This window comes from Haemaphysalis longicornis, unplaced genomic scaffold (genome assembly GCF_048455015.1).
Source record: "Haemaphysalis longicornis isolate Haplotype H1 unplaced genomic scaffold, Haemaphysalis longicornis Haplotype H1 scaffold_8, whole genome shotgun sequence".
Taxonomy (NCBI): Eukaryota; Metazoa; Arthropoda; class Arachnida; order Ixodida; family Ixodidae; genus Haemaphysalis; species Haemaphysalis longicornis.
The window spans coordinates 107,781,883-107,806,251 of record NW_027526445.1 but is presented as its reverse complement, the minus strand read 5'-3'; the positions used below and the strand labels follow the sequence as shown (position 1 = coordinate 107,806,251).

The 24,369-nt window shown below is 45.1% G+C and overlaps 1 protein-coding gene across 1 annotated transcript; it reads left to right on the top strand.

Annotated features, from left to right (window-relative positions):
• The first annotated feature begins 3,957 nt into the window (after nt 1-3,957).
• Nucleotides 3,958-15,950, top strand: LOC144148425 (uncharacterized). The gene is made up of 6 exons (XM_077679958.1): nt 3,958-3,972; nt 5,382-5,649; nt 5,713-5,856; nt 9,032-9,120; nt 12,402-12,591; nt 15,811-15,950. Exons 1-6 carry the CDS (start codon nt 3,958-3,960, stop codon nt 15,948-15,950), a joined length of 846 nt encoding a protein of 281 aa, XP_077536084.1.
• The last annotated feature ends 8,419 nt before the right edge of the window (nt 15,951-24,369 follow it).

The following is a 24,369-nucleotide window of genomic DNA, read 5'->3' as shown; positions in this document are numbered from 1 at the left end:
CGGAGCGAACTTGAAAAGCTCCTGGACAGGATGCTTCAAGAAACACGGGATGATTCAAGGACGACGAAGACTGCCAGGGCGAGTACCTACCTTGCTGTTCTTAACGTACAGTGCAAGAGAGCTGCATAGGATTTTTTCTTTATCATTTACTGTTTTTTTATTCCTTTTTTGAGTTAAGTGTAACTCTGCATGGACAATGAATTTTTTTCTCAAGGCCTCGACAGTCTGTACATGAAGACATGCAAAGAAAAGCCTGGAAGCTAACGATAGCTTGCATGGGGGTAGAACTTTGAAGATCCCTTATGTCACGGATTTAGCGGAAACTTGTTAGCCATGGTGCTTTCGGCAGATAGAATGAGCAGTCTTTGTAGAGAGGACAATGCTGGTTCTGTGGCAAAAAAATTGCTGCCGGCACTTCACTCTGCCTCTGATGGCAGCTGTCATCCTCACTTTCCAGTCCCCATGAGTGAATATGTGGGAATCGTAGATGAGTATCTTAATGTCACAGCAACTTTGAACCTTGCAAATTCGCCGTGAACGTCATTAGCCTTTGAGTGGCTGGGTGTATGGGTATGCATGGAACTCCATGGTTAAGGGCTATGAATCGGCATTTGGTAGCCTCATGGAACCAGCATGACCCACATGTGATGTAGCAGTTAAGTATCATTAGGGGAAACCATATTGCCTGGCGTTCAAAGCATGCGAGCAGGTACCTCAGGTGTGTTTCATGTTCTGGTGTAGGTGGAGTGCTTAAAGGGCTGGTGAAGAGCTTTTCAAAAAAATTTTGTTGTGGGCATTACATTATGGTTTTCCTGATGCTGAATTCGAAAAACATGTTTATTTTATGTGTAAATACACCCAAACCATCTTTTTTCGTCAAAACAAATGACCCTTGCTCGAGGGCACGGTGAGAGCCCTGGCTGCCTTTCGCGATTGGCTGGCGGCAGATGACGTCATATTCGGAAGTGCCGGCGCTGTGGGGACCGCACAGCCTGAAGATATCATTCTGTCCCCATTCAGATACGGGCTAGAAGGTCCTCTGGTGAATGGAGGGCTCACACAATCTTTCCTTAGAATAGGAGAGCCTGAGGGAAGTATAAACAAAACAGGTTCGCTTGCGGCGAGCTTTAGAAAGGGGTTCTCCCCCAACGACTCATGGCCGACTTGTTTCTCGGGTGCAGGGAAGTTGCGCAGATATTGGTTCGCCGCTTCCACTACCAGCACTAGCCACAATTCCTAGCACAATTTTTCAACCCACCATCATCCCCATCCTCGAATGTGGAACGTTGTTTCTACATTTGGACAGGCGGCAACAAGCTCTGTGCAGCGGCCTGCGATGTGCGCAGGCAGTGCGGCCGGCGCCGGTCGCCACGTCACGCAGAGGTGCTGGTGCCGGGTCGCTGCTTGGCCGGTCAGTGGAACGTGGCATCGCTGCACATACGCATGTTTTAGAATAGGGGAGTTGAACGTTGGTCGCCCCGCAAAAGGTAGAGGAACCCAAGCGCAGCACGCTGGTCCCGGACGAGCCTTAGAACGCCTTCCCCAACAGCTCCAGCCGGCTCAGGTTGCACGGATCGCCGGTGTTGTTGGGAACTTTAGCTTTAGCACCAAGGGAGATAGTTGGTCGCCGCTATCTCTACAATTTCGAATGACTATCCTTAACACAGTTTTTCACCACATTATCATCCCCTTTCTCGCATGTGAAACGTTATTCCAACGTTGATAGTCATTCTAGCGATCGGTGCTGTGCTCATTCTTGCGCGCAGGTAACGCCATCCATCAGCCTCTCGCCGCATCTCTTGCTCGGGCAGGCCTGTCGACGAGCCTCCGCGACCGGTCGGCGCTCTGCATCGCGATACGAATTCGATCACCTCTTTCGAAATCACCTTGGATGACAATCCCTAGCACAATTTTTCACCACACTATCATCCTCTCTTGCACGTTTACCTTGCTTTTCGCGACGGCCTTGATTCTGGACGGCAGCGAAGAGCGGTCGCTGCCGCGGCATGTGTGGTGCGAGCCGTTTCGTGCGCCGTACGGGCATGCACGACCGGCGAGTGTGCGGAGCGCTTCTGCGCGCAGAAAACGCTTCATTCTTTCATCTCGCTTGATTTCTTCTTAAAATCTAGCTATTCAGCTAAGTTGTCATCACAGCCAACAACGTTGATCGGGAAAACGAGCAAGGAGTTCGGGAAGCTCAGAGCGCTGTGGTCCCACAAATTTTCTAATTCCCTTATAATAATGGATCAGAGACTTGGGGTACCTCCGTATTTGTTTGAGCCCGTCGCTTCGCGTGTGAAGCACAGAGCAGCCGACGACACGGCCGGCCCCGCGACTACTCGTGAAGGCAATGTAGTAGCCACGGGTGCTCGGGTAGGAAATCTCTGGTATCTAGGAGTCGCTTTAGGGAATCACACAGTAGCATTACGGTTAAAAAATCGACGCGAAAGCAACTTAAGACAATCATGATTAATAAAGTGCAGATTACACGCCTGCTTAATTCGGAAAGTTGCCCAGAAAACTGGGACACAGCGAAGCGGCGGCGCACGTCACTGGCCGTCTTCCGAATATGACGCTACTTCCGGTCGCTGCCTCTCAGTTTCTCGATCTTCCGGCGATGCGGCAGGAAGCAGTGGGCGAGGCGTAGGGTCAACTTTAACGACCAATACCGCTGTCTCCAAGCTAAAAATGACCAAAAAAACTTTACAGGCACAAACTGACCAATGTAATAATTGTAAAAAGTAGAGTTTTGCCTGGTTTTAAAAGTGCTTCAGTAGCCCTTTAAATCACTTTACTCTCACCGCATGTACCTGGGTTTGAATGTTATGTACCTCGGTTTGAATGTGGCCCTTTATCTTTTTTAGTTGCAGTAGTTTTTGGGATTCTCTGTTGCCAACAATGGCCGGATTTTTGCATCTTGGTACACATAATTATTTATAAAAAATTGCACCTTTTTACTTCCCTCTCCTTTTGGCAACTTAGCTCTTGCTGAATTCCTGGTCACAGCAGATATTTTTGCGACACAATAAAACAAATTTCGAACCCTTCTCTACATGGTGCACCTCATATCCCAGGTGTATGTTCAGTACAGAAATCTTGAATTAGTGCCTCTGCTCTCAGCATTTTTGCTTATCCATCACACCCTTTCATTTTTAATGTCAAAACAACCTGTGTGGAGTTTTCTCGGGTTGGCACTTTTCAGCACGATGGCCTCATATATTCAATGCTAGAAGTTATATTGCCAGTCTCCTTTATAGATTGCAAGAAAGTTTTCTAGCATTAAAGTTTTTTTGTTACTTTGGTAAACTAGGGAATTCAATAGTTTTGTTTCACAAAGTATGTTTTCACTGTGTTTCTTTTTGCATCACTAAAGGCCCGGAAACGAAAGGCAGTGGCATTGGAGGACCGGGTTCTGCAGCGACTCAGGCAGGAGGCCAACGAAAAGGTACTGGTGCGCATTTATAAGGATGTTATGCTGCTTTGCTAAAGGTACTTCAGCGCACTAAGTGTTTGATGTTGCATATGGTTTAATTGCTAAAGTTCTGATTATTGCAAAACCCTGTTTTTGCCCACAAATAAATGGGGGAGGGTTATTCCCTTTTGCAAAATATTGAAGTGAAATAGCCGTGCATTCTCTTCAAGTGACATTGCTGATATCTTAGAGTGGTCATGAAGACAAAATGCCAGTTTGGTTCATAAGGAAGACTGCTTTGCCGTTGTGACAATAATACGAATTTTAGAGCAAACTTCAAACAAATAATGGGGATATGAAAGCAAACATGTGTATCAGTAGAAATTTTCTAGCAGCTTTCAGGCAACTTTTCTATGATGCCACAAAATGTTGTTTGTGCTGCTAGTGCCCGCTCAACTAACCCTTCGCTAATGCACATGACCGGGCAATTGTTGTGAGGCCTCTAGTTTCGTTTTTCATTCTAGTTAAAACTTTTCGGGGCTGGAATGGAGCTGGCTGAGGTACTGAAGCCTAGCTCTTTGATATTAAACAGCTTTATTTTTCTTCATGACCCCTTTAAATGGTTTTTTGTGACAGAGACAAAGGGATTTGTTTGCCAACACAAACAAAGCCTCATACATAAAACAAAGTTCCTGCTTTGTCACATCAGTTTTTACCAAATTCATTGCTAGTTCAGCATTGCTGCCATGGAGGCCAGTGAATGGGAAAGCTGACTGGTCGATGCATGATTTCGAAACATAAGAATAGCACATGGATGAGGCAAGTGCATACCTGCCAACTCTCCCGAATTATCCGGAAGAAGCACAAGCTCTGTACACAAGGGGTCTTACACCATTTCAATTCAGGTTAGAGCAACTGCTTGAAGCAAGGCGTTCCCTGACAAAAAAACTGCGAAAAATAGAAGCGTTAACACAGGTTAGTTCATTTTCCCACCCCTGCACTTTTGAACCAACACATGCTTACCTCAGAAAAAAAACATGCTCAGGCTTTGAGGAAATTGTCCTAACAAATTCATGGTTTGATATCAACAACGTCCTCATTGAAAAAGGTGTTTACAATGCGCGGAAGTAACCTTGAAAAAGGTGGCTGCTGTATTCTTCCTGCTACATTGCCGCGCCCCCTTTGCACTGAAAATAAAACCGACACTTCTTTACCAGTGTTCCTGCATTTGTTCAGTTGTGCGCACAAAAGCTCTGCTTGCTGTTCTGCCTAGTGCATTGCCCTTGGGCGAAAGAAAAACGATAAAGAGACACCAGAACAGGTGGCAACCTCTGTGATTGAACGCTATTTTCATATTTTACATGAATCACTTCCAGTGGTGAATTCGTTGAGCTAAGCTGTCGATATTGCTGCTCAACAGTTGTTATCATTGTATTAGTTTTGGTGGCTTCTGTGAGCAGTAAAAAAAAGCAAAATTCAAAAAACTAATAAAAATACCCCCAAAAGCTTCTCAGCACTGATCCAGTGCAGTTATAACGGGAACAAAAAAGAAAATGGGTGAGGTAGCAGTATGTAATACTCAGCAAACTAAGCACACATCAACAGGTAAATTTTGATCATAATGTCGCTATCAGCAGGAAGTTACAGAAAGTTGCGATGGCTCAAAAAATAAAATCTTCGCAGTGCACAAGAGTCAAAAAGGAGGCGACATTAATGGGCATGGTTGTCAGCGAAATTCTCTCTTACTTCCCCTGCTTGAAATGTCTAACAAGATTTCAGGACACGAAAAGTGTTGTCTGATAAATAGCCTCATTGTGATCAAACTTGTTCTGGAGGGAAAATTCGAGGTACGGCCGTCTATCAGTGGTTTTGTGGAAAGCACCTTTTAAAATCGGGACTTCCGTGTTTTGAAGAAGGCATGATAGGGCTGGCTATGTCTTGGCCATTCAAAGCCTTTGCTTGCTTCCAGAGTACCCGGGACCTGGAAAATGACCCTGAGGCTGCAGCAACCACGGCTGCGGCACGAGCTGTGGTAGGCAAAGCCTACAGCACCGCAGCCAAGACCACAACACAAGCCGACGCCAGGGTTGCGGAGGCTGAGGCCAGGGCCGCTGAGGCTGAGGCCAGGGCCGCTGAGGCGGAGGCCAGGGCCGCTGAGGCGGAGGCCAGGGCCGCTGACGCCGAGGCCAGGGCCGCTGACGCCGAGGCCAGGGCCGGTGACGCCGAGGCCAGGGCCGGTGATGCCGAGGCCAGGGCCGCTGAAGCCGAGGCCAGGGCCATTGATTCCGAAGCCATGGCAGCAGAAGCCGATGCCAAGGCTGCTGGCGTGGAAGACTCGCGCTTGGAGATTTTGGAAGCACGGGTTGAGGCCGCTGAGAGCAGGGCTTTCGAAGCCGAATCGAAAGCCCTGTTTGCAATGGATTCTCTGTACCCACTTCTAGAAGGTATGAATCAAAAATTGTCACCTCTAGCAACACCTTCTGTTGAGCATTTCCTGTCGCGTTAGCTGATAATGGCTTCTGACGGCCATTTTCCTGTTGCTCTCTCTTTCCCTGCCTCACCTGCTAGCCTTCCCGCATGCTCCCAGCCTAAGTAGTGTCCACCTGCCAAGCAGGCAGCTTCACAGAAATTATGTAACAATTTACAGCGCTTGTCTACCATTTTCCTTTCACCTCCATGTTTGGAGCCTCTAGGATACCTACTTTGGTTTCTCAACCATAGTGTGGCATGTGCCTTCAGGCATGTCTCAGGTGTCCCTAGTGCTCACATTCGAAAAGGAGCAGTAGGGCTTTACAGCCTAGTTCAGTTCTGCTATCTATTGGCTTCTGTTAGCAGCTTTGTTTGGTTCAGATGCGGCTCACATGCCTTGTGTGCATGTGCCATACGGTGTTGCTGCCTTTGCTGCCGTTGCTGCCTTAATTGTTTATTTAAACAGTGGCCTGTCAGGTGAATGTAAACCTCGCAACGTCAGCATGGTCACCTGTAGTTACAGAACTTGTAGATGTAGAATGCTCACTTCAAACTAGCGGTGTCTTGTTTTTCCTTTTAGCATACGGGGCACAGTCAAGCAAACTTGTGATAGGAGGAAATAGCTAACTTTCTGGGCCTGTTGACTGCATTCTTCTGATTGCGCACCATTTTTTACACATAAAGGACAACTACTGGGTTTTGCACTTATGGCAGCTGTCTTATGGCCCATGGTGCACTTCACCTTTCAGAAAGTCTCAACCAGCACTGACAAAACCTTTGAAGGAAAACTAGTCTTTTACAGCCTAGCATGTAGCTCTAGGCCCTGTTTTTCGTTCAAAAGATAGCTGCGGTTTGACATCAATGCGAGCTGTTTTTTGAAAACAATCAGGCTATGTGGCTGAGTTATACCCGTGCCACACGTACATGAAAATGATATTCAGTGTTTAAGGCCTTAAAGTACCGAATTACATTATTTGGGCAGATCGTGCTGCATGCAAAAATGCAAAGTATTCGGCATGATAATCAACAAAGAAATGCACCAATATTTTAGAAGCTTTTAAAGTAGATAAAAATATTTACAAGGGTTAAAATTGTTTTTTGTAATAAAAATGTTATGAGAAATAGTGTTTTCTGAAAAATGGTGTGAGCCGTTTCTAAAAGTCGCTTCAGCAACTGTGGTTGCCTGCCAACGGTAGCCAAATCTGAAAAATTCAAAACGACGACTAACACGATGTTTTGCCTTTTGCTGCTATTTTAGTGAACTTTATCCTTATGAGAACTTCCCCACCAAAAGTGCACAAAAAAGCGTCTTATTTCGAAGTTAAACCCTTTGAGGGTTGAATTTTTTTGCCAAATGCGACTCCCCCAGGGTCGATTTTTTTTACTTCTGATTTAAATTCTTCGGGTGAACCTATTTCAAGAAAAAATTATCGTAATTTTTTTAGGGGGACCATAGTGAAGTGACAAAAAAATCGCTTGTGTCGTTACATATATGTGGTTTATTCATGAGTAACACAAGAAAAATTCTAAATAAAAACGAGAGAGCAACAAGCTGGCACCTTTTCAGTGAATCAAAATCAGATAGACATCAGTTTAGCGGGCGCAAAAAGTGGGAAGCACCCGGAGGAAAGGCGCACCGCCCCTAAAATAAAAATAAAAAGGAGAAAAGAGCCTCATCAGTTTCGCAGGTGACCTTGGTCTGTGGTAGGCGCAAGAAGCGAGAGGTGACCGGTGGGCGACACCCAGCGCGCCCCCTTGTTAGCGGATGCGCAAACAATAGCCGGCGCGCCACTGAGGTAAATCATAAAAAATAAAAAGAAGAGCCATCGGTGCAAGAAAAAAATTTGACGTATTTCCGGAGTGTGGCAGCACATGCCAAGCAAGAGAAGTTGGCAAGAGAAGTTGGCGAAAAAGACACGCTTTTTAAAGATACAAGTAATGCCGTATATGTACGTCATTGACTGTTTTGAAAGTGTTTGCCGATGCCGTACATGTACGCCCGTGACCCTCAAAGGGTTAACTACATTTCTGTGACAACTCTCTGGTGCTGAGAGTTTTGTTGGTTTCATTTGATGCCCATCGTGTTCGAGAGTAGGCAGATTTAAGGCATTCATGAAGGCGAATGAGTTGTGCGGAACTCCTTAAACCGAAAATGGCATTAGATTTTTGCGTGTAGCAGTGAGTTAATGGCATTAAAACTTAAAGGGACCCTGCAACACTCTGAGCAGTGCAAGTATACCTGCGCAACGTTTAGATTACACTGCCAGGAATACCTAAGCCAAATATACACGTGCACGTGAAGCAGTGAGTGCGCAAATCGCTGTGAAAGACGTGGAAAAACCAACCGCACTCTCTTCAGTTCTTGCACCCTTCAGGCCATGCCCCCCTGGCATGGCCTGAGCGACGTCATAGAGGCCATGGCTGCCCGATCGGCTGTCACTGGTCAACTTCACGGCTAATTTCTCCCATTTCCGCCGTCGTCATCGCTGTGTACGAATCTCTTCTATGTCTGAACCTGTAGGCACAGTTTTGCCGTTTCTCTTGTGTTTTGAGTGTGCACGGAGTTTGAGTAACGAGCTGAATACTTCCTTTTCAACGGGACCACTCGACTACAAACGTTTATTGCATCAAAAACGCCCTACCAGCCCGAGCGCTTGCTTGCGAGCAGGCCACCATGCCTGCTTTTTTGTGGCACCAGACCGGAAATAGGCGCCTCCACGTTGCGGAGAAAAGGAGAAAACTCCCCGGCCTGTGATATATCGAAGGCTGCGAAGAGAATGCCGCGAGCCGCCCCCCTCTCCGGGAGAGAGCGCGCAGCTTTTGTCGCTTTGTCCCTGGTCTAGTTGGGAGGGAGCGATTATGTGCGATTTCTCATTGCGCGTAGTTTCGGTGATAGTGAACGGATTTTCATAATTCTTGCGGGAGGAGATTGCTGGGACAATAGACTTTACCCCAAAATACATTGCTAGCAGTCGATTGTAACTGTTGTAGGGCCCCTTTAAGGCATTAAGCACTTAATGTAAACATGCAGTGTGTGCTGCAGAGTTCTTGCACTAGCCACCTCTCAGAAAAATTGACCTGTGCACTGCAGCTATGCAGCTGTTATATACACACATCTGTATGTACTTGCTTTCTCTCTCTGCTTTTTAGGGATGCCTGCACTCTTTGCGGACATAAAATCGTGCATGGTGAATCGGCCTCTGGGAGAGAATGTCGCAGCTGGGAGTGGTGGCGCATGTGTAAGTCTGGACACCAAATCTGTGATACTAGCCGAGGCATATTTTCTCTTAACAGAAACAAATTTACAGTGTGTGGGATAGTTTAAAGAAAAAGTCCTGGGATGCTTAATTATATCCAAGTTCGACAGCTAAAGCAAGTTGGAAGAGACTGATGTTTATGCATAAATGTCTGAAAGGGCCAGGAACAGAAAATTTATTTGCTTTAGCTTAATTTTATCTGCTTGAACAACATTTCAGGAACATAAATGTAAAATATTTTATCAACTCATTGCTTTAGATTTTAATCAGTGTCTTTCAAATACTCATTTTGAGGTGCATCTCAACAGACCTTGGACGCTATCAGTTGGCAGCAAAACATTCGAGAGTTACACGCCCTTTGTGTGGGTGTGCTTTGTACAGCTGTTAACCATGTAATTAAAAAATAACGTCCTTTATCAGTTGCCATTGACAGTTTTCTGTCCATGTGCCCTGGCGGTGCGACTGCTTTGATTATTTTGGCAACAATTGTAACAGAACTCTGACCTTGCACATAGTTTTCTTGCTGGATCTTGCATTCTTTTGCTGAATTTTTTCAGAATTTTACCTCTGTTGTGTAAGATGGCATCAAGCCACTCGAAAAAGAAAAAAAAACTTTTTTGTGTGTGATTATAACTTGTGGGAGCCACAGAAGTGCACAGGAGTAAAAAATAGAGTGCATGTGAAAAAAATTGGCTCCAGTCCATGCTGTGAAGGTGGTTGGAAAGCAAAGCTTTAAACGACACCCACAGCAATTGCCCATGTGACGTCACTTGAATTCACACATGTGGCTCTACAAAGAGTGAAACCAGAGATTCTGCCAGCCGTTACCTGGAATTCGAGGGTGCACCATCCGAGCACAGCAGCAGCGTCGGCCACGGCCGGGCTGGAGCGGTGAACGCTGCCGCTGCTGTAGCCCAGCCGTGAGTTGGCAGAATGGAGGAGCGTCTTTCGAAGGTTGAGACAGCAGAACCTAGCCATCCTGATGTGCTAGCTTGGGGCAACATTACCGCGTGACACAAGCGCGAACATTGATTGATTGTTGAGGTTTAACGCGCCAACGCAACGCAGGCGATGAGGTGCGCCGTAGTGGAGGGCTCCGGATTAATTTTGACCACCTGGGGATCTTTATCGTGCGCCGAAATCTCGTACACACGGGCGTTTTTGCTTTTCGCCTCCATCAGAAAAGCGGCCGCCGTGGTCGGGAATCGAACAAGGCGACCTCGTGCTGAGCAGCGCAACGCCTTAGCCACTGAGCCACCGCGGCGGGTCACAAGCGCGAACACGAAAACAATACGACATGTGAGCTTAGGGATTCCCATTTATACCGATTTAAACTAGTTACTTCAGTAAGTTTGAGAATTGCGAGAAAGCTCAGTGAACTTTTATAATCACTATTTATCAGAACCAGTTGCTACTTTCGCCTTTTGCAATACCTCTAAAAAACACAACCGAATTGGTATTCACCTTTTTAAAAAACGGAGTTCCATTCGTGCAAGCAATGCGCAAAAGGTAGTTGTTTAGCGGCCAGATGTCTGTATGTGGTCTCCACATCTCCTTTTCACGCCCTGCAAACCAATCCTTAACGTATCCTTGCCATGTGAGCACTTAATTCTATCGGGTCCGGGTTACCCAGTAGGTGCTGTCGAACAAGTTAATCAAGCTGTGCAAAGGAAGCACGCAATTGACGCGAAGCACACCAGAACAGGCCAAAAACAACCGTCACTAAAACAGCCGATGAAACCGACCCTGCAATGCGCCCACCGGTGCAAGCAGGCAGCTGTGTGCGGGGAACGGTGGGTGATGATGCCCTTTTGCTGCGCCATCGGGGAGTGAAAACTGCCCTCCCATCCTCATCCGCGTTAGGAGTTTGTTGTCCCGCACGCCACGAAGGAATCGTTGGCTAATAGAGATAGAAAGCTTTGCTTTAAAATGCAGCTTAAAAACTGGTTTGTATGTGCAGTCCAGAATTCTGGTCTACCTTTCAACAATTTCAATTCACCTAGTGCTGTAACTGCTAACTTAATGTTGAATGCAAGCCATAGGTGAGGATATTGAAGTGACTAAACCGCTAACAGAATTATTCATTGCACGTAAGCAATCGAATTACATATAAGTGGTTTCAGGATGCGCAGTGTCACTGTTCCTCGCTTGGTATTATTGTGCTTGGTGAAGGAAAAATGAGTTGACCCTAACTTCCGAACACTAGAAGTTCCTTCAATAATTGTGTTTATATAATAAACAACCCTTTTAATGTTTGAACGGGGAAGCAAACAACTAAACTCGCGCACACAAAAGCTAGCTGGAAACGTAGACTGCCGCATGTTTGCTTCCGATGTACCAGTTAAAGACAAAGGAAACAGGTTTTATTGTTGGCCGATACTGCCTTGTTTAGACTTGTGGCTGGACCCGCTGTGGTGGCTCCGTGGCTAAGGCGTGCTGCTGAGCACGAGTACGCAGGTTCGATTCGCGGCCGCGGCGGCCGCTTTGCTGATGAAGGTGAAAAGCAAGAACGCCCATGTGTACGAGATTTCGGCGCATGTTAAAGATTCCCTGCAGGTGGTCAAACTTAATCCGGAGCCCTCCACTACGACGCGCCTCATTGTCTTGCGTTGCATCGGCGCGTTAAACCCCACAATCATTCTTCAATCAATTAAAAACGCATGTAAAATATTTCACTATGTTACTTGTGACCCCCCCCCATAAGATCTCCCTAATGACATCCCGGCGAACCTGGCAGGTATGCATGTGCCAAATAGTCAATGAGTAAAGAAATTACCATTCAAGCAGTAGGCATGTTGCTATTAGAAAGGTGTGCCCCTACTCTCCATGTTGTATGCGTACTCTGAAGCCTATCAAGGGGCATGCCCTCAAAGTAGCACGTACCCAAACTAAAGTATTGGAGAACACTTCATAAGCAGGAATGTATGCTTTCTTAACACAATATTCACTGGTTTGTGCAAGAAAAGTGCCGGTCATTTGCACCGAATTTGCAAAAAATGCATGGTATAGTAGTCTGCAGTGCCTGCTGGAAGGTTGTTCATGTTTCGCTAACTCATAGTATATGTTCACGTTTCACATGAAGGAAGGGAGCCCTGTGTATGAGCTTCTGTGCAAGGTACCAAAAGTAATCGAACTAGTTTAAGAACACACCAAAATCCAGCTTATTGGTGGCTGCTAATCGATACTTTTAAACAAAGGTGCTGTGTCTAGGTCATCAAAGTATAACTTGGTGAACTGGCTTGTCTGCTTTCTTCCTGTCGCAGGTCCAGTTTGGCACAACCCGGATCCCAACGATACGCCTGCTCATGCTGAGCAACACGCCGTCGCTCTACACCCAAGAGCTGGCCCAGATGGTTTTCGGAAACGATACCCTGGGCAGGTGCTGCCTGAAGGGGTCACTGAACGGCGGCGGCGAAACCGCTTTAGATAAGGAAACAGTGGACGATATTATTGGTGAGGCTGTTTGCACACTGCAAGTGGTCACTTCACTGAATAATCTTGCATGTAGCACTGTTGCCAAATAACATGATTGTTGCAGCTCACTTGCTTTGGGTACTTATTTGTACCCACTGGGTGTCATGCTGAGCATGACATTGTGGCAGCTGTTTTTTTTTTTTTTAGCAAAACAACTAGATTGTGGGGGGCTGAATCTGAGAGCTTGTTAAAGATCTAGGGATGCTTTAAAGTAAATTATAGCCCTTTGCTATAGTGTGCCTTTTAGCCCAAGAAAAATGATAACGTCTAGAGCCACAATAAAAAAAATCATATTAAAACAAGCTTGGGTGTAAGAAATGAGCATTTTATCACTCATTCACAAGAGATTTACCTTGATAACCACATCTAAATCTGTGGCAAGCAAGAAAATATTTCAGGGCATGCTAGCACAAGTGGTGCCCACTGTATATGTAGCTATGCCTTAAAAAATACATTTAGCAAAATTGTAAGCACTATTTTTTGGGCAAGTATTTAGCACTAAGGAACTGTGTTGTATGTATACATCATAATTTAAGTTTCTAAGTCGTGAAATGACTCGGCATGTATCTGTCCAGCAGCTTACTTTAAAAGGGCAATAAATGGGTTTTCAATACTGTGATTTCACACCCTGCGGTTGAGTATGTGTTCACGACAAAATATCGCAAATATTGCCCCTCTGCATAATGCAGGCGTTGTATAAACATGAAAAATAGATTTTTCTTTCATTGTTTAGCTGTCACGTGTTGCCTGTCATGAGCGACACGCCCGAGAGGAGGTATGGGCACTGAAGAAGTAGAGTGTGAAGGAAAAGTTCCACAAGCAAAAGTTGAATGAGGAGGACGAGGAGGAGGAAGAAGGCCAGGCTACATTCCTCGAACGACACCCAGTTTTCTCGGACCCTGGGCAGAGCCGAGCGACACATCGGGCAGGCGAACAAGATCCAGGCTGTGTTCCCGGACAGAGAACCCGCAGCAACGCACTGTCGGCGGTTCCAGGCGACATCAAGGACCAGGCAACGAGAACCAGTTGAGCTGCTGGCGTGGGACGCCTGGCCCGGGCACTCACAGCAGTTCTGGCATGCACCGGGGAACTCTGCACTGCTTACTCCTGTCAGCAAAGACTGATTCCGCAATGAGCAGGCCCCACTGGACATGACTCGCACCAGCTCCGCTTGCAACCGACAGAAACAGCTAATGACATAAGAGGCATCCTGGCACAAGACAACAGCAGGCAAGGTTGTGTGCAAACATTTTATCAGGAACGTTCAGGCACAGTGGGCAGGCTAGTGATTTGGTGACTCGTGTAAATGTCATCCCCATAAATGAAAGGCTTCTCCAGATCTGTTTAACAGTTTCTCCGGATCTATTATCTGCTTAGCTGGATTGAAAGTGACAGGAAAAAATGGATCCTAGTAGGCTCGCCAAAATGTCACATCGATCAAGTAAGTGGATTACAATGAAAACATTGTATTTATGGGGATGACATTTACACGAGTCACCAAATCACTAGCCTGCCCACTGTGCCTGAACGTTCCTGATAAAATGTTTGCACACAACCTTGCCTGCTGTTGTCTTGTGCCAGGATGCCTCTTATGTCATCAGCTGTTTCTGTCGGTTGCACGCGGAGCTGGTGCGAGTCATGTCCAGTGGGGCCTGCTCATTGCGGAATCAGTCATTGCTGACAGGAGTAAGCAGTGCAGAGTTCCCGGTGCATGCCAGAACTGCTGTGAGTGCCCGGGCCAGGCGTCCCACGCCAGCAGCTCAATTGGTTCGCGTTGCCTGGTCCTTGATGTCGCCTGGAACCGCCGACAGTGCGTTGCTGCGGGTTCTCTGTCCGGGAACACAGCCTGGATCTTGTTCGCCTGCCTGATGTGTCACTTGGCTCTGCCCAGGGTCCGAGAAAACTGTGTGTCGTTCGAGGAATGTAGCCTGGCCTATTTCCTCCTCTCCGTCCTCCTCATTCAACTCTTGCTTGTGGAACTTTTCCTTCACACTCTTCTTCTTTAGTGCCCATACCTCCTCTCAGGCGTGTCGCTCATGACGTCAACGTTCAAACTAGCATTGATGTAGCTATTTGTCATGCAGCCTCTGTGATGCAACTGGCACTGAAGTCGATGGCACCGCTGTTTGCGTGCGAATCCTTGACCGGCGCTTCTCTAGGCAGGTCCCATCGAATGCTGCAGCCAACCACGTGTTTGGCTCTGGGGGACCCTCCTAGTTGTTCCGATGGGTTGGGTGGCCGCCCGTGTGAGCGAATCTCAGGCACGGTGTATCTTTGTAGGACGAATGTCATCTCCACCATACTTTGCACAAGCTTAGCTGAGTTTGTAGATATGGCACATTCTTTACAAGGATGGATAATTAAGAAAAGCATGCAGTGTCTTCTCTAAGCAGAAACACTTTGCGTGCAGCCACTGCATCTGCCATGCCAGGGGGATGCGTGTACACACGAATTGACATGTGCCACAACAGCACAAACTTGTTGCTGATTACCAGAGCAGAACTATGGTGAATACCAACTTAAACTTGCATAAGGGGATGGTAGCGCGGAGAGAAATTGTGCAAGGGTTTGTTGTTGGCACGGCTTGTTAAAGAGGGGACCAAATAATTCCAGTGATGCTGAGCTTTCTCTACGCGAATTGAACGAGGATGGACCTGTTTGCCTTAGCAGCGCCACAGGCAAGAAATGCTAGTGAGCTTGTAATAGTTAATGGAAGTCCTGAAAAATTATTGGGCGAGCATGTTGTGTTTTGGAGTGCACTATCTAGTCCAAATGCTCAGTTCCCTTTTTCAAAAACTGATGTGCGCAACCTAGCACAGTGGACACAAGGAGCAATGCAACTAACAGTACGTGGAGCATTCACGATGGCTGCTAAAAGAAAGTGCGACGTGCCGAGTGGAGCCAGTGGCTGCATGTATCTCGCAGTATAAGGGCCTTGACAGCTTTCTAGGTGTTCCTGCTTTGAGCTGGTCACCTCATAGCACCTACAGTGCTTTGAGGCACACAAAAAAAGAGCAACAGCCCTAGGCTATATATGTAGCACTTTTCAGTGAACAACAACTTGGCTAATGCTGAACGCTTTCAAACCATTTTTTTATGGACATTCCTTTGATCATACTTCAACGGTTGCACATGTAAAATTGCAGCCTATTAAACCTTGTTTAGGACTGCCCTTAAATCTGTTTTGTTCTTTTTCAGTCCATCTGCTGGAGAAATTCTCCAACGTGACGGAGTCTGACGTCCGTAGCTACCTGCGCCGCAAATGCAACAATGCGGCTACAACTTTAAAGAAAAGCGGAAGTGCCGCCACACAGGCACCAGCTTCTATCGCTGAATAAACAAAGTTGTGCTTCGTCTGGGACCTCGAGAATTTTGAGTTTCTTGTGTGGGTTATTCTGCATGGCTTGTTGCATGCTTGAAGGAAGCAATACATTCAGTAATGCATTCTAAATGCATTTTAAGTTTAGCACTTTAATGCACTTTTAATGAGATTTAAATACATTTAAAATACTATTGCAAGTGCACTTTGAGTGCATTTTAATGCACTTCAAATGTATTTGAGATAATATTTTAAGTGCACTTCTAGCACACTCTTGATTTGGCATGAATACATTTAAAATGCATTTTTAATGCACTTATTAAAGGCTGCATTCCCAGGTTCGTGAAGGTAAATATGTTTCCAATGTATTTTAAGCACACATTCAATACGTGTAGACATATTCAAGATTGCATTTTAAATTCATTTTGAATATGATGAGAATATATTTACCATATATTCCGAGCGTACTTAAAATGCATTCGTGAAATGTACTTTTGCTGTATTTTTAATGCACTAGTAATGTATTTCGAATGCGGACAAAATAATGCAAAATAAATACAGAATTAATACGTGTATTAAATGTGTTAGAAAAACATTTGAAGTATGGCCTTTTTTTGCTAAGGGATCTTATCCGCCCGCCTAACTTGCTGCTTTCTTCTGGAAAGCTTGCGTTCTCTAAAGGTCCCCTTAACGACCAGCGGTTACCTTGCCTTCGCGTTACACGCCCGGCTCAAGCCCATTTCTTTTCTTAATTTCTATATGTCCCTAACACGCGTTTGTTCTCTGACCCACACCGGTCTCTTAGTGTCCCTTAACGTCACACCCATCGTCTTCTGTTCATTGCTCGCTCAGTCGTCTCCAATTTAAGTTGAACCCTTTCAGAAAGCCTCCAACTTTCTGCCCCTAGAAGAGTACCGGTACGATCAAGTTCTCAAACAATTTCCTATTCAGAGGCAATGGTAGGCTGCCAATCATTTGCTTAGAATGCCCACCGAATGCACTCCACCCTATTCTTATCCTTCCAATTATCCCTGAATGATGATTGGGATCTGAGGGACAAATCGGCCTACGTAGATATATTCGCTGACCACTTTTACTGCCTCGCCACCTATCTCAAACCGCCGTGCTCTCTCGAGGATATTGAGCATTAGTTTAGTTTTCTGCATATCAATTTTTAGGTCCATGATACCACTTTGGTTGTCCAGTGCTTTGCAATTCGTCCCCCGAGTTAGCAAGACAATGTCATCAATACATACAAGGTTATTGAGGTATTCTCAAATAATCCTTACGCCCATCTGTTCCCAATCCAATGTTTTGAATAGCTCTATAAGCATGCTGTGAACAAGGTAGAGAAATTCTGTCTCCTTGTATGATGCCCTTGTTTATATGTATTTTACTGCTCGCCTTATGGAGGGCTGTGGAAGCTGTGGACCCATTGTAGATATCCTTACTATTATGAAGTAATGCTCCTATACAGGGTGATTCCGCAATGCCTTCATGGCTGCTGACGTGTCGAACAAGTCAGATGCTTTCTCGCAATCTATGACCAAGAATGCTACGTGTTTAAAAAGGCTGCTATCTGAGCCGAGTTGTCCATTTTATATAGGAGCACGTGAATAGCACTGGGTACACAATAACGGCTTTGTAATACTTATATCATTTGAAATTTTCGGGAAACCGACGTATAAAAAGTGGGGATGAGAGAAGAGAGGGTGATTGTCAGGAGTGACAGCCTAAAATCAGAGCTATTGACTCTCGCCCCATTAAGATAACTCCAAATAAGTCCTGTGAATTGCTGTATGTAGGGTGTCATTGGGGGACATGAACATGGAAAGGGGTAAAAAGGGAAAAGGCAAGGAGAGAACGATAAACGATTAACACATGCAAATAAGGACAAATATTTTGATGTGGGGAATATATATCGACTAAAAGTTTCCTCCGTTTTAATATTTGATTTTCTTTGGGGTATTTGAAGATGGCTAATCTTTGTGGACCTAAGCCGACAAACCGCACAGGCTTGTAAGGTAGCCTGCAACAATATAATTTTTATCGGTACTCTTTATGTGGTGATAAATTTGGTACACTCCCACAATCTCAAGTATTTCAGCAGCTCCCCACCTCACTTTTCCTCCTTCGTGCGCCAGTCGTCCAGGTACTGGGAGTGACTGCAGAACAATGTATACCACACATTTTTCTTGGGGAAGAATTCTGCGTGGTCTGTTTCATAAACGTCCACTTTGTGTCTGCTTCAGTCTTGACATAGCTAGACTTGCGAGCCCTTGTACCTATGGATGAGCTGCCTAATATATGGTTGTCTGCTTTAAGCCAGTTACTGAGCTTAGTACCAACACACACCAGGAAGTGGACAAGAATTTTTAAAACTGAGAATTCCGCCCCTGTTTATACAATCACATAAAGTCGTTGCAGTAATATGAACATCATCTATAAAGGAAAAATTCTTGCACCTGTGATGTTTTTGCATAGCAGTGTCTGTCTAAAAACGTGAAGTTGTGGCGTGGTTGGACTTCAATGGGATGGTTGGACTTCAATTGTGTTCAATGCGCTTTGTATTGCAGTGGTTTTTCCTTGTTCAAGAAGTGGTACCACTATGTAGATATGTTAAATATCACGAAATCTCAATGCTAAGTGTGTACATGGACAACCTTTCTCACTACTGCCACTTGTGCCGCTATTCATACATATGCAGGTCACATAGGCCACCACTCCCCTTGAAAAAAAAAAACATGGCAAATCAGAAATACGTAATCGAAAAAACAGCCGTCTCTTAATTATATAAACACACATAAGGCCTTACCTCTGAAACAGCTGCACTCACAATAGCGATATCCCTGCTGAAAAATAAAGCAGTTACACAGATGTACCCTGAAACCCAGAACCAGAAAATTGGCCCCATAACAGTGACAGCCTAATCAGCTTAAAAGCATGCGTTAGTTAAAAACTTAAGTTTAAATATGTGGTCTACTTAAAAAACCTTAGCACGATGTTTTCAATACTGTCTATGTGCGATTATTCTGGGTATACGATTTTCCAGGTTGTGTGACGGATTTGAATGGCAAACTTAATGCTCTGCACCTACGCTTCCCACCCTCCGCCATGCTCGGTTTAAAGGTTGTATCGATGCTTTGCTTGACAAAAATACACAGTTACCGATAGAACAAAAATAACCATCAGTGCGAATTTTAGCAGTAGCTGCAACAATATGCCGGACCAGAACTGCCAAGCAAAGCGAAATCGTCCACTGAATCCGGCGTATATATAATTCGCTCACAAAAAATGTTGCTTTAGTGACAAACGTCATCCTGCCTGTTAACTCACTTAGTAAATGGAGTTTGCTGGATATTCAATTGTTTGTTCAAAGCTCTAACTGGGACAAGCTTCTTGAAATTCCGGGAGTGGATAAAGCTAGATTTTCTTTCAGATATGTGGCTACATTATAAAGGATGAAAATTTTAAAAGTTACTTTGTCCCACGCGATGTCATAGGTCATTCATTTTTGATATTTTTATTTATTTATTTACTTATTTATTTTATAATAAGGTTTATTGCCAGGGCTTGCAAGAGGTATTAACGAGGTACCAAGTCCAAAGGAGGTCTGGAGTCCGCGAGCAGGTCTCGCGCCGAAGCATCGTCGACGGAGCTGTCGCTGTGTCGCTATGGATGACATATACCTAGTGGGGGATTGATGCCGCTCCGAACGTCAGTCTCCGCCTTAGCCGAACACCTACCTGCTCAGGGAGACTCAGGACTTTATGATCGCTCCCTATCTTTGTAACAATTTATTTATTTATTTATTTATTTATTTATTTTTTTTATTATTTATATTTATTTATTTATTTATTTATTTTATTTATTTCAGAATGCGGTCGGCCTGTAGGCCGTTACAGGGGTGGGACACATTTGTATAATTAGATATAGGGGCGGGACAGTTCTTCGAACGCCGTTTTATTGACCGCCATTTAATCGAAGGCTTGCCCGTTTCATAAAAGCGGTTACGTAGAACGCCGTGTTATCGCATCGGCGACGCCCGTTTCACCGAAACGCGCGCACCTGCCATTGGCGCATCGAACTTTATTACATTTGTTTTCGGCCATTAGCTCCTGCTTTCAGACATAATGGTGACTTCATCCTTCGCCACCACTGGCGTACGCAAGGGAGGGAAGAGAGACGGGGGGGGGGTGCGGTCACTTTCGCAGTTTCTGTGTTTACGACGGGAGGGGGACGTGACAATGGAACTGACTAGGCTTACTGTTCAATTAAGACTACTAAAAATAATTGATCCTTCGCAGGCGACAACCCAACAAAGTTGCGCAATTATGACGTGCGCTCTCCACCATGATAGCCATTTATCGATGCCGTTAAGAATAACAATTTGTCACACAACTGCCTATACTGCACTCCTTGTGAATGCAGAGATTTTTTTGGTGTGATTTTTAGCCGTTTTTTCGCGTTGTGTTCCTTTTCACTTTATCCCCGTGTTCTGGCCTCCTCCGAAACAAAATTATACTTACGCCATTGCTCGCCTACCTCCCCAGTTCAAATAATTTGGCCAATGGGTCCTCAATAATCAACGTGGTGTCGTGCCAACACGATTTCCAACACAAAACAAACGAAGATGACACGAAAGCATAAAATAAATTGGCTTTAGTAGAACGAAATGAGTGGCTAAAAAATGCAGCAAATGGACAGATAAAACACTCAATCTTTGTGTCTGTCTTTCAAACAGTCTATTTTACATGTTATGAGCTGTCCTCTTAAGAAATCTTTCACCGGCATTTGTTGGGGATTCAGGAAACTGCGAATTATGCTTTCTTCTTGTGCAACGACTGCTGTTATTCTGCGTTGGCTGCTTCTGGCTTCTTTCTTTTCCCGCCAATTCGGAAAAACTGATACTGAGTGCACGTAATAGTTTCGCAGTGGGTCTTCTGTGCCGCGCTTTAGGAATCGAAGTATGAAAGCGAGAATCCCCAGAACAAAGACAGACAGACGCTGTATTACACCGATGACATCATGTGGCACTCGGAGCGATTTTCTTTCCGTTGACACCGCTCATAGTCAGCCATAAATTAAATGCAACCTGCTCCTGTTTCACTGAGCACAGATTCTTATTAAAAGGTGAAAACATGTGCAGACACTGAGATAATGCTGCAGCAATGGATACGATATTTCGTGGTGTTGTCATGTAAGGAAGGCAAGGTAAGTTGTGTTTTTTAACGTGAGTGGTGGAATCAAAACGTAGCCGGTGAAGAGATTAGGAATATGCAATGCATGTTTCAAAACACCTGAGATAGTTTTAGACAGGGATTCCAGTTATAAACTGCCACTCTGTTTTTTGTAGTGGTTATTTTTCAGATAATCTTTTCAGTGCTTTGAAATATTGTTAGCCATTTCAAGTAGAGGAAATGAGAGAGCAATTTGTTGATGTCTAAAAACATTATTGTTGCCTTCTTTTCTTTTGCACTTGGGGTTTTTCCCCTGAGCCACCGTGCCTTTCTATCACTTTCTGCAGCCAATGAGTTTATGAGCAACATATTCAACACATAGGTGTTGATAAGCACATCAAATTTGATGCCTTCGTAACGCTTTCAATGCCGAGTTGTTTTTCTGACTGCTTTACATCCCCTTGTGAGTTTTTCCGGCATGGTTCTCCTGCGGAAAATCTGCGCTAGCAAAACGATACAATGCCCTGCACGACATGGAAATATTTTTATTCCTGAAGATTCCCGAAGAAAACGGGTCTAAAGCATGTTCTCATGGCTTCAATTCTTGCCTCCTTCAGCAAAAATTATGTTCGTCTCCTTTCCTATTCTTTCTTAATTGTAACGATGCAAGAGTTTTTGTTCGCTGTGTTCCCTCGCCAAGCCATTTAGCTGAGCTGCTGTATCGTTTTAGCTTTAGTTGATTTCAGAATTCATCAAGAGTTCCTTCGTTTCTTCGTACGCCAAAGCATTAAAGGACGTGTTACTATTGCCGGCCAATGCGCTGCTGTTGCGACGAATTTAAAGTGACCAAAATGGAGGAACACGTGTTCCATCCGTTGAAACATCACCTAAACATTCTATGCATTTGTTTGAATGCTTTATAGATGGCGTTACACGCCCACTGCACTTTGGTGCCTGTGGTTTTTTGGAAGTGGTAGGGAATAAGTAAAAATGGTGACACGAGTATCGCGGGGAGTAGCAGGGTGTGTGCGTGCGTGACTTATCTTGCTAAGGGCAGTAAAAGGGCAAAGTGTCTTTAAGGACACTTTACCTTGAGCAGTAAGGTTTGTTTATCAGCCGTATCGACAGCTTAGATCAGCAAACGCATCGCTGAAAGTGATTCATGTAATATAGAGAAATAGCACTGGCTCACAGCACTGGTGCTGGTGTCTATCGCTTGTTGTTTTGCCGAATGAAAATATGCTAGGCAGAACAGCAAGCACAATGTTCTCACAACACCTAAAGAATCAGTATTAATTACAGATTCGATAATATCATTTAAACAATATGATTAGCTACAAGAAGTATGCCCAAGGCCTCTGCCGTGAAGATACTTGTATTTTTTTTTCATAGTTTTATAGACATTAAAGGTTCCACCATGCGGAGCAAAGGAAACAGTTGTGGCAGTTTTTGAAGCGTCGCTGTGAAATTCACAATACTTATATTTGTGCTGCAGAGACAAGTAATGTTGCAGGATCATGCTTATAGCACTGTTTTTCTCGACCCTTGTGAAAGATACATCACATGATAACGGGCGAAGCTGCCACGGAACTAGAAATTCAGTAACGGAGGTTTTGAGGGTGTCTGAAAACATGCTGATTGCTGATTCATACCAAACCGGCCGCTGTGTCTGAGGAATTCGATGCGTAGCAGGGGGCGACGACAAAACCAGCCAAGCCGTAAGCTCTTGGGAAGCGCAAAAGCAGGGCATGTTAGTATTTTGCAGCAACAGGCTGATGCATACTGATTGCTGCACCATTCGAAACCAGCCGCTGTGGCCGAGGAATTCGATGCGTAGCAGGGGGCGACGACAACATCAGCAAAGCCGGCAGCTCGTGGGAAACCAAAAAGCAGGGCATGTTAGTCTTTTGCAGCAACTGCTCCCCTTACCACTTGCTGGCTCGGGCATTTGTTCCACGCCGTATGGGCCCCAGCGGCGTCTCAGGGGAGGTTTATGGTAGCGCGTTGTACGTCCCTTTCCGTAATATGCTTTAAAAATGAATGTTGTTGCATTATACAAATTTAAGTGACCTGTCCTAAATTGGCGGCTTTTAGGGCAACCCTCGCAGAAATTCGCTTCGGGGTGGCTTGGCCCACGGTGAGTGAACGACGCCGTATCGAATGCATTACATTGCGAAGTATTGCGAATAATTGTTTGCAATAGTTCGTCAGATTTTGTTTTCTTTGTGTGTGTGTCTGTGATCGCTTGTAGCGAGTATTTTGATAGTTTTATAGCAAGAATGGATGTTTTCAAAAACTAAGTAACCGTGTTATTGCCGCGAACCATGGATTTGGTTTGTTTATTTATGTTTTTGTTTGTACCGCGCTGATGCGTCGCTCAGTTTTTTCTGGGTGTGCGAAGTGATGCGTGTTCCATTCTTTATTTTTATGCCGCGCCTGTTTTCTCTTATGATTGGGAGAGCGTTTCGAACTAAGTAAGGCAGCCTAGAATATTGTTCTTTGATCTACATTCGATGTAATTGGATGTAATCGATGTAATTCAATGCTTCGAGAAACACTCGTGCCCAGAGATAAATTCACGCATAGCAAACGCCGCGGTACTCTGTTCGCCGAGACTCGCCTGCGCACATCACTTTGGAGACTGTGGCTTCGACACCTGCGTATTTTTTTAGTTGTTAGGGGAGCACAAGTTCGCTCCAGTGAACCTGTTTTTTTCCTTCAAGCCAACCGCGTCGTCCTTGGCTACGTGACACCTCGTAGGTGCTGGGTACATGAACCTAAACCCACTTCAAATCCTCAACCAAGATTAACTCGTGCAAGCCGCCGGCAGCAATGGCTAACTCGAGAGCTTGTACTACTGCCGGAAAAATTAAAGGCCGAAGACATCACGGCTGTGCCATGAACAACGCATCGAGCACTCCTGCAGTTCTGCCGCAACCCCGGGAGCAATTTATTTCACGGGTCACATACAGAAGATCCTGAGGAATAGCTGCAGCATATCGAGAGGGCCCGAATGTTTAACAACTGGGATGACGACGAAACACTCAGGTAAGTCTTTTTCTACCTTGAAGACTCCGCATGGACATGGTACGAGAACCACGAACGTACGCTGACAATCTGGGAGTTATTCACCACCGAGCTTTCGAAAACAATCACGACTCTGGTACGCAAGGAACAGGCCCAGCAGCTGCTGGAGACACACTCTTAGTATCCCAGTAAAAGCGTGCTTGTATTCGTTAAGGAGTTCGAAAAACTTTT